The following is a 10,468-nucleotide window of genomic DNA, read 5'->3' as shown; positions in this document are numbered from 1 at the left end:
CCAATTACATGCCGATCTGATTTACGGATCTCGATTATCTCGTGACGAAGCTCACGATATTTTCTTTCAAATTTCTAACTTTTCTAGTTTCGAGCTCATCTTCTCTCTAGAAAATCTCTCACCTCAGGCCACCTCACGGACCATGCCATATATCCAAATGATCAGGCCGTTGAGACCTAGCTTGTGTCAAAATTTGAGCTTGTTCTGATTTCAAATGAGCGATCTGTGAGTGTCTGAAAATCATCCCGAGAGGTGAAAACACAATCCCCATTAGTGGGGACTGGTTCTCTAAGGCCGCACCACAATAGTGTAAAATCTCGTGCTTTTGTGGTAATTTTAGCATAGAATGGTCTTGGGAGGTCCAATTGAGCCCAAATTTGATCCCTAGGTTTTTAAAACATTCCGAATCCAATGATGGTAGTCTGGTGCCCTGCTGGAGCCGTTAGCATAGGGCTACAATGAATAGTCATGTCTTGGTGTGAGGGCACTGCACCCTGGTTACTAGGCTGAAGGCTTTATTTTCGGCACAATCTTGGTCTGCGGGTGTTTCGTGAACGTGCGAGACTAGATTGTCGCCGGCTCTCTCCTTATTCGCATGGGCTTATGAAAGTACGTTAAAATTGATGTACAACATTCTTATCTGAGGTCACCTTGGTAATTTCTGGCCCTAAAAGCCTTCTTTCACCAATCTCGTCCCAACAAATGAGTGACCTGCATTTCCTTCTATACAGGGCCTCAAATGGTGCCATCCAAATATTAGCATGGAAGTTGTTGTTATAAGCATACTCAATTAGGGATAAATGATCATCCCAGCTGCCCATAAAGTCAGTGACACAAGCCCTTAGCATATCTTCCAAAGTCTGGATAGTTCTCTCTGATTGTTCATCACTCTGGGGATGAAAGGCTATGCTAAAGGTAAGTCTCATCCTCAGGGCTAACTGCAGACTAGCCCAAAATCTAAAGGTAAATCGGGTGTTCCTGTCGGACACGATACTGACCGGTATTCCATGCAACCTCACTGTATCGTTAATGTACAATTTGGCCAGTCTATCCAAAGTGTAGGTCTTGCGGATCGGCAAGAAGTGGGCAGCTTTGATCATCTGGTCCTCAACGACCTAAATGCTATCATGCCCTGAACTTGTTCTAGGCAAACCAGAGACAAAATCTATAGAAATTTTCTCCCATTTCCATTCAGGCACAGGTAAGGGCTGCAACAACCCAGGGGTTTTTGATGCTTGGCTTTCACTTGCTGGCATGTTAAGCACTTAGATACGAATAACACCACCTCTATTTTCATGTCATTCCACCAGAAGGTTTTCTTCAAGTCTTGGTACATCTTGGTACTCTCGGGATGTATAGTATAACAAGAGCAATGTGCCTCCTCCAAGATAGCTCTCTTTACATCCTCATCATCCGAGACGCAGACCTGATCTCTGAATCGCAATAAGTCATCAATGCTCATAGAGAAATTGTCTTTATTTCCTAGCTTATCTCTTCTACGATCTTCATGAGCTAGGGGTCCTACTTTTGTGTCAGCCAGATCTGTTGAAAAAGTTGGGGTTCTATCCTTATGCAAGCTGTCATACTCACCCCTTTACTACGGGGCGGAGCTAGATGCCAACCCACTATGTCTTCTAGAAACTTCATCTCTCAGATCATTAGATGAGCCATTGATACCACAAGTTCCCCGCTCAGAGCATCTGCTACCACATTAGTCTTGCTAGGGTGATATTGGATGGTGCAATCATAATCGTTTAGTAGGTCCATCAATCTCCTTTGCCTCATGTTCAACTGCTTATGGGAAATAGGTACTTGAGGCTCTTATCATCCGTAAACACCTTAAATTTGGCTCCATAGAGATAGTGTATCCATATTTGAAGTCAAATACTATAGCCACAAGCTCCAAATCATGAGTTGGATGGTTCTGCTCTTATGGCTTCAACTGTTTAGAGGCATATGCAATGACCTTCCCTCGCTGCATAATTACACATCCGAGCCCTTTATGAGAGGCATCGGTGTAAACTGCAAAGTCCTTATTTCCTTTAGGTAAGGTCAGAATCAGAGCTGTGGTCAGCCTCCTCTTTAGTTCTTGGAAACACCTTTCACAATCATCTGACCACACAAACTTCACATTCTTTTGGGTTAGTCGAGTTAGTAGAAGTGCTATCTTCGAAAATCCTTCTACAAAGCTCTTGTAATATCCTACTAACCTCTGAAAACTACGGACCTCTGTCACGTTTGTCGGTCTTCCCCACTTGAGTACAACTTCAATCTTAGAAGGTCAACCGCGACCCCATCTCAAGAAACAATGTGCCCAACGAAGGCCACATTAGGAAGCTAAAAATCACTCTTTCTCAACTTGGCATGCAACTTTTCTGACCCTTAAGTCTGAAGGACTACTTTGAGGTGTTGGTCATGCTCCTCTTGGCTCCTTGAATACACTAAAATATCATCAATAGACCACTGCAAAACTATCCAAAAAGGGTCTGAATATCGTATTCATCAGACCCATGAAAACAGCTGGGGCATTCGTCAATCTGAATTGTATCACAAAAAACTTATAATGACCATATCGGGTTCTAAATGCGGTCTTGGGAACATCTCCCTCTTGATACACAATTAGTGATAACCCATTCAGAGATAAATCTTAGAGAACACTTGAGCCCCTTGAAGTTGGTCAACATGGTCATCAATCCTAGATAGAGGGTACTTGTTTTTCCTTATTACTTGATTCAACTGCCTATAATCGATACAAAGCCTCATGGATCCATCCTTCTTCTTCACAAAAAGGACCGGTGCACCCCAATGAGACACACTGGGTAGGATGAAACTCTTCTCCAACAACTCCTGCAATTATACTTTCAGCTCCTTCAATTCTGCTGGGGCCATTCCATATGTGGCCTTAGAGATGAGAGTAGTACTAGGGGCCACATCTATCTCAAACACTATCTCCCTTACTGAGGGCAAAGAGGGCAATTCCTCAGGAACAACTTTAGGGTATTCTCTAACCACTAGTACCTCTTCTAGCTTAGACTGGACATCCCGATTCTCTACCACATAGGCTATGTATCCAACACACTTTCTAGCCAAAAGACAGTAAGCCCAAAGGATGGAAATAAAATGCAAATGGGGAGCATCGCTGATTCCAACAAAGTACAGCTTAGGTCGGGTAGGGGGTCTAAAGGTCACATTTTTGTCATAATAGTCAATAGTGGCATGGTGTGTGGACAACCAGTTCATGCCCAAAATAACATCAAAGTCCTGATTATCTAAAAGTACCAAGTCCTTGGGCAAGCTACACCCCTCAAGAAAAACCCCACACTGTTTGTATACCATATCAGTTTCCATATAATCCCCCATAGGTGTGCACACTACTAAAGTACAGTCAAGAAGTGAAAGTTCAACATTTAAATGACATGCAAAATGAGGTGCAACAAAAGAATGAGAGAAACCAAGGCCCATCAGAATTCTAGCCTCTCTTTCACAAACAAAGAGCTTACCTCGAATCACTGGGCTAGAAGACTTAGCCTCCTGCTCCTTGAGTGAAACCACCCAACCTTGAGTTTTTGGTCTGTTCTCCGTCTTCATCATAGGATAGTCCTTGACCAGGTGGCTAGGCTTGCCACATCCATAACAAGTTGCCAACTTCTTTTAGTACTCAGCTACACAGTGGTTGCTCAGTCCATAGTAAGAGCATGTCAGGCGTCGGTTCTCCCTCACATGACCCGAGAAAGTCTTCTGGGTTTTCATGTTGCCCTAATTAGTCCTTCCCCTAAAGTCTCTCTTAGGAGGCGGCCGAGTCTTCCTTGCAAAATTGCCAAATGGTGGGGGCCTTACTCTCCCTTCCTTTCTCATCAAGAACTCCTCACAATCCTTTTCGATCTTCATAGCTAGATCTATCAATGGGGAGAATGCCTTAAGATTGGTTGACATTACTCTCCCTCAGATATCTAGCCTGAGGCCCTTCTCAAATTTGCTCACCTTATGTGCCTCTACGTTGATGATATGGGATGCATACCGGGAGAGCTCCGCAAACTTGGTTGCATATTGTTCTACCGACAGTCTCCCTTCCTACAGCTCAATAAATTGAACTTTCTTACTCTCTCAGACAGAGTTGGGGAAATACTTCTCATTGAATGCCACTAGGAAGTTCTCCCAGGGGGCCATAGTTCCTGTCTCCACTTAAGACTGTTTCATCGAACTCCACCAATGCTCGGCATCCCCTTCCAGCATAAAGGTTCATAATCAAACTTTTTGCTCCTTTGAACAATGTAAAACTTCAAAGATCTTCTCTACTTGCCTCCTCCATCTTTCAGGCTTTTCTACTTCTCCATGCCCCGAGAATGTAGGAGGTGCCAGTCTCCTAAATCTTTCAATCAACCCACTATCTACCTAGTCTGGGCAGGGACAGCCGGGGTCGGCATACAATTCTTCATAACTTGAGTCATAGCCCCGAGCATCTTAAAGAAATATCTGAAATCCTCTATGTTTCCATTACTCGAGTTCAAATTGTTGACATGAGTCCTCAGCATCTTGACCTAAAATAAGAACGCCCAATCACAAGCATATCCAAATATTACCCTAAGGACTCCTCTAAGACTCTCTAGGCCAAGAATCTTATCTGATAACATATTATATCACAACCCCGCCCCCTACCATACTCTCGTGCCCGTCAGAGGACAATAAGGGTTGGGATCGCGACCATAGGTAGCAAATTCCATTCAGGTGGGAGTGCGCTCAACACTTTGAAAAGAAGGAATCAAAGCCAACCACGAAAGAAAACAAAACACAAAGCACATCACTACATAAAGCTGGACAAACCAGTCCCAAACTACATATAATAGCTCCAAAATATTACAAAAGAGTCAAAGGCACAAAAGGCCCAACAACAATACGTAATTTCAATACAAAGTGAACTATATGGAAAACTGCCATCTAACACATACAATTAAAAAGAAGCTTGCATAGAAAGGGAGTACAGGGCTCTAACTACGATCACTAGAACGCCATTCCAAAACCCGCTGGCTATCACTCTATATAGAAAGTTAAAAGAGTGAGTTGTAAAGCCCAGTAAACAGATCAACGTGTCGTGCTTTCCTGCCTATGAATAATATCTTATAATAATAATCATGATGTCATGTAAGTCTTACAAACATGTAGCCATGTGCCCAAATTATATTTAACAATGTGTCATGCGTGATTCATTTCATGGTGGAGCAATAACAAGTCAGATATCATATCATTCACGTATGAGCATCAACATAGATCAACATAATTAAGCATGTATATATCAGGCATAAACAAAATCAATGGATCCTAATATCACCTACTCCCGAAGTAGAAGCCCTATCCATCAGGCCAATCAAATCCCAATGGGTAGAACTTCTACCATCACTCAAGAGGGAAGCACCACCAATGAATGACCCGTTGCGTAATGCTGCACACATACACAGAGTCCCTAGTGCGCTTTGGGGCTTTGGATAGGCGGTGGCCTTGCAGGCTCTCTAGCTAAGGGCATTACACTACTAACGAATGAATTAGTGCCTCATAATGATTTTGGGGGGCACGACCCTCCCAAATTACTGACATCCTAACTCCCTTCCTTTCATTGGGAATCAGGGAATGATCTCAACTGCCGGAACAACTTTCTTATCATATCACATCTGTGGCAAGTCTTATTACAACCATGCAAACATATCATTTCATATGCATGTCTTATTACAACCATGCACATTCATCATTTCATAAGCATGTCTTATTATAACCATGCACATTCATCATTTTATAAGCATGTCTTATTATAACCATGCACATTCATCATTTCATAGTCATGTCTTATTACAACCATGCACATTCATCATTTCATAGGCATGTCTTATTACAACCATGCACATTCATTATTTTATAACAGAGCATGCAGTCATTTCATAATGGAGCATGTCTCATTATCATGCATTCATTTCATAATAGAGCATGCATTCATTTCATAACAGACCATGCCTCATTATCATGCATTCATTTTATAACAGAGCATGCATTTGTTTCATAGCAGAGCATGTCTCACTATCATGCATTTATTTCATAACAGAACATTCATTCATTTCATAACAGAGCATGCATTCATTTCATAACAGATCATGTCTCATTATCATGCATTCATTTCATAACAAAGCATGCATTCATTTCATAACAGAGCATGTCTCATTATCAGGCATACATTTCTCTTTAGCAGCAGATTACCATGCTCACATATCATAACAAGTGCAAGTTATACATATATTCACAAGAAACATCAACATGTCCAAAGCATGCTATGCATATGATCATATTAGTTAGGTGCCTCGATCTCGCCCTCCGGATCTGGATGATCTGATGGCACGTATCTTGGGTTTCTGGCGAATCCGAGATTGAGATCGCTTTCTCATAACCTTACTCGAGAGCAAGGGCATGTATACCAACCGATGAGAGAGGTATTGAAGGTGGGTTCGGGACTTACTCAGGCTGGCTCATGTGGACACCCTCTTAGATCATGAAGAAAGCTCCCCAGCTGCTTTAGCTGGTTCGAAATCGCCTCCTTTGACCTACAATCTTCTTGCTTTCTACACAACACTTCTATGGTTAATTTGTAAGACAAGTAGGTAAAAAAGAACCACCCTTGTCTTAGGGCAATATACGGTCATACGAGAGGGCGATGAAGCATAGGGTTCAAATAAAGATAGAAAAAGGAAGAAAAACTCGACGAAGAGGCAATACTAGCATGGAAACCGGGAAGTCATTGACTTGGAGTGGTAGCAAGACGAGCATGGTTTTCAAGACCAACATCACGGCATTACTACTCGAAACCGAGACTGATATGGTGGTACTAGACTAAGTCTACCCTCAGTCAAGTGAGAAGAGAAAAGAGAATGAGAAGACGACAGAGAGATGGGGTCTTGACAGCGCTAGACGTTGCCACTCACGACTGTGGAATAGCAGTGTCGTGGCCCTTGGGCGGCGCTCAACACTACTGCTCATGGCTAGAGAGTGAGAAATGAATTATGGACAATGCTAGCTATCACCGTTGGCAACAAAAGGAGACAACATACTCCCACGCGAGCAACGATAGTCTCTAATGAAACGCGCAATGATAGTCCTTCGTAAAGCGCAAGACGGTAATCCTCATGAGGCGCACGAACATAGGCGTGGGTTGCTGGAAGGACGGCGATAAGCACCGAATACGCGAAGGAAGCTTGCAGACTGCGGTAGACGTTGCCAAGGTCTCTAGCGGGCGGCGAAGGGTATCGCCGTCTACTATAGACGCACAACAAGGAAGGACCCTTGCGGGCGGCAGCAAGTTCCACCCTCTGGGTTCTTCACTAAGATGTCGGAGCTACGTTTGTGGATTGTGATAGGCAGCACCGTCTACAGGCCTCACTGGGAGACGGAGATAGAAGAATAAAAGGAAAAGGAGACTCGCGCATGGAGCTGCCATCGCCATATGTGACTTGTGAGACCTCAGGGGAGGCATGCACGGCACTGCCACTGCCCCTGCGAGGAACTCAGGCGGAGAAGGAGGGGGTAAGAGAGGAAAGAAGAGAGAGAGAATAAGAAAAAGAAAATAAGAGAGAGAAGATTTACCTCGAACCTAGGGGTATCCGTCAAAAGTTTCTCTCACCTCACTCTCTCTCTCAAACGTGACCCAACAATGAGAAGAAAGAGAAACTTGTATAAGTAAAAACTCTCTCTTTTGTGAAAGTTTGAGTCCCCTGGTGCGTACAATGCCGGTATGTATATATAGAATTTGCCCCAAACATGGGTGGATGATCAAAAGTAACCCCAATTGCTGAAATTATAGATTAAATTGAATTAAAAGAAATTAGAAAATAGGGTGCAAAATGACAGATTTTCCCATTCCTAGCAATTCGTGGAATTTCAGAACAGTCCCTGTGTTGCCCTGGAACTCGCGTGATCTTGCATGGCTGATCCGGAGTCGTTCTGATGCCCGGTTGATCATAAGATGACTTTTTTCTGGTAGGGCTCGACATGACGATCGATTTGATACCAACTTCGAGCCATGAATCGTGTTTTTAGTGCATGATCATGTGACTCGAAACTTGAATGGATCTTGAAACTTTAGATCGATAGTGTACTCATTCCTTGATGTTTTTTGGTGATTTCTTCATTAAATTCCACTAAGCATGATGTTATGATCGCAGGGCAACAAACATATCTCGATTCTGTGCCTGAACGAAGATTTTACAAATTTTGAATTCTGGTTAGAATCTGGAATTTCGGTGACAGAACTGCAACGTTTCGTTGGCTTTGTGTGCAGAATCCGACCATTCATCACATATAGGGTTTGGGTCAGTGATAGCCTGAGACTTACGCATACGATGGAATTGGTCTCGCGACGATCGGGATCGTGAGTGGTGTGATTTGGCCACTCGAGTGAGGCATGCCGTTACTGAATTTCCTATACTTTTTTTACGGTCAACAAGTTCTCTCTAGATTTTCTTCGTGCTCGGGTGTCGTCAAGGAGTGTGGCACATATCAAATCGCTCTTCTTGACTAGATGAACATGCTCACCAAATTTGAGCGCGATCCAACTTAGGACAGGTGAGATATGAGCATCAAAATTCACTGGTCGTGACTATCCCTTCCATGGCGTGGAGTTGCAGGTGGCCGCACGGGAATAGCGTGCGACCGCTCTTGTTTCACTCTTTTGCCTAAAACTTCTTCTTGGAGTGTTCGTTCGGGCGAAAATTTGACCCTTGACCGTGTCGGATCCAATGGTAGTGGTCCCACAACTATTTCAAATATCGAAAATGTTACTCTAGTTATAGGGCCTCTTCAGGGTCTTAGAGGCCTATTCTGCTAGAACTGCTTCTCAGTTTGCACTGCCTTATACATGTCGGACTATGAAGAAAGTTGGCGGGAGGAGATGTTTGAAAGACCTTATGAAGATCTTGGCCGATTCCAGGGCTATTCTGAAACTGCCGGAATTTCCACTATTTGCTATGCTTTATTGAGGGGGGCTCCCATGTTGATGAAAAATACCTTCCAACACATATCATCATGCTTATTAGCTCAAGAGGCATCATCATGCCAATATCATATAATATACCAATGCATTTGACATTATTACATCATATTATCATGCTCATTAGCTCAAGAGACATCACAACATCTTTCAATATGAACACAGTCCACCCTTAAAGGCATATCACGAGGTTCAAAATCATTTGGACCTGAGACTAATTTTATGACAATTCAGGCTCATGAAAACATAACTTTTGTAAAGGGGGTAACCTCAAATATTGGTCTTAATTTTGTCAAATTGTTTGATGTTCTTGAAGGAAGTTCTTGTTTTCACAACAGAAAATCCACGGTGACACCCTCAGAGAAAAACAATCATAACTTTCAAATCATAGGGAATTTCATCATGATTCTAGAATTTCAAAATATATTCATCTATTTATCATTTAGAAGTGGTTTGACTTCATTCTAATATGTTTTGGTTAGTGAACTCCACATAAAAATACGTTAAATCCCTGGAGTTTTAGTTCATAAATCTGACATGCTTCAGTAAATGGTTAATAACTCCCAAATCAAATGAGATATTAACAAGGGGTCTTTTCCATGATAAAATAGATTCAATGGGCTACTTCCCACCAAATTTTATGATCGAAGGAGATATTTAAGATACTCAAATGATCTCTCAAATAGATACCACATTTCTGGAAATCAGAATACATTTTATAAGATTTTCAGTGGCATGCACCCGCACTCACATTCACACCCATATTCATACTTCAGTTTCATACTTTGATTAAGTAAGGAAACATGCATTAACATAAGCATGAAGACATGAAAACTACATCCAATTACCTACATCAATCGAAACTCCATATGGTTCCACCCTCTTCACCTGGAATGCCAAGCTCCACAAAGATTGGGTTCAAGCTCAAGGGATAAGGCTCGGAGAGGTTTCCAAGGCTCAAAGGAGGAGATATAGAACGTGGGTGGAAGAGGGCAGTGAGGAGAGAGAGAGAGAGAAAAAACCAATGTGATCCATGAGAAGGGGGTATAAATAAGCATGGATGATGGCAGCATGCAATTGCTTCATAGCACACAAGTGGGCATGCATGAGGACAGAAAGGGAGCAAGCATGGGAGACATGACGATGGGATGGAAGCATGCATGTCCCACATGGCACTCATGCGTGGAGAGAGAAAGCAAGAATGAGATAGAAGAAGCACCCCTAGACCACCATACACCACCTGTGCCCAGCGGCATTTTCATCTGCTCGCACTCTCAATGCCCGTCCAGCCATCCGTGCTCAACGACGCAATATCCACCCACACTCAACAGTGCAATATCCATTTGCGCCATTGCCTCACTGACGCACTACAATTACCCCTGAAAAGTACCGGTCCTTACACAAAGTCTTTGAGCTTAGTACTTTCCCTTGTCTTCTGTAATACCTCTT

At 42.8% G+C, this 10,468-nt stretch overlaps 1 protein-coding gene across 1 annotated transcript; it reads right to left on the bottom strand.

The window, feature by feature from the left end:
• Positions 1-2,853: 2,853 nt before the first annotated feature.
• LOC148783200 (uncharacterized) lies at positions 2,854-3,588 on the bottom strand. The gene is made up of 2 exons (XM_088859833.1): positions 3,501-3,588; positions 2,854-3,371 (listed from the first exon to the last, which is right to left on the bottom strand). The coding sequence occupies exons 1-2, from the start codon at positions 3,586-3,588 to the stop codon at positions 2,854-2,856; spliced, it is 606 nt and encodes a 201-aa protein (XP_088715959.1).
• Between the last annotated feature and the right edge of the window lie 6,880 nt (positions 3,589-10,468).

Source organism: Amborella trichopoda, chromosome 2 (genome assembly GCF_054954075.1).
Source record: "Amborella trichopoda isolate Santa Cruz 75 chromosome 2, AtrichopodaSantaCruz75HAP2 v2.0, whole genome shotgun sequence".
In the NCBI taxonomy this organism is placed as follows: Eukaryota; Viridiplantae; Streptophyta; class Magnoliopsida; order Amborellales; family Amborellaceae; genus Amborella; species Amborella trichopoda.
This window is presented reverse-complemented; position numbering and strand designations above follow the sequence as displayed.

Coding starts and splice junctions, on each gene's coding strand:
- LOC148783200 (XM_088859833.1), bottom strand. CDS start 3,588: ATGAAGACGGAGAACAGACCAAAAACTCAAGGTTGGGTGGTTTCACTC. Junction 3,372..3,500: donor TTCTAGCCCAGTGATTCGAG/GTAAGCTCTTTG, acceptor GTACTTTAGTAG/TGTGCACACCTATGGGGGAT.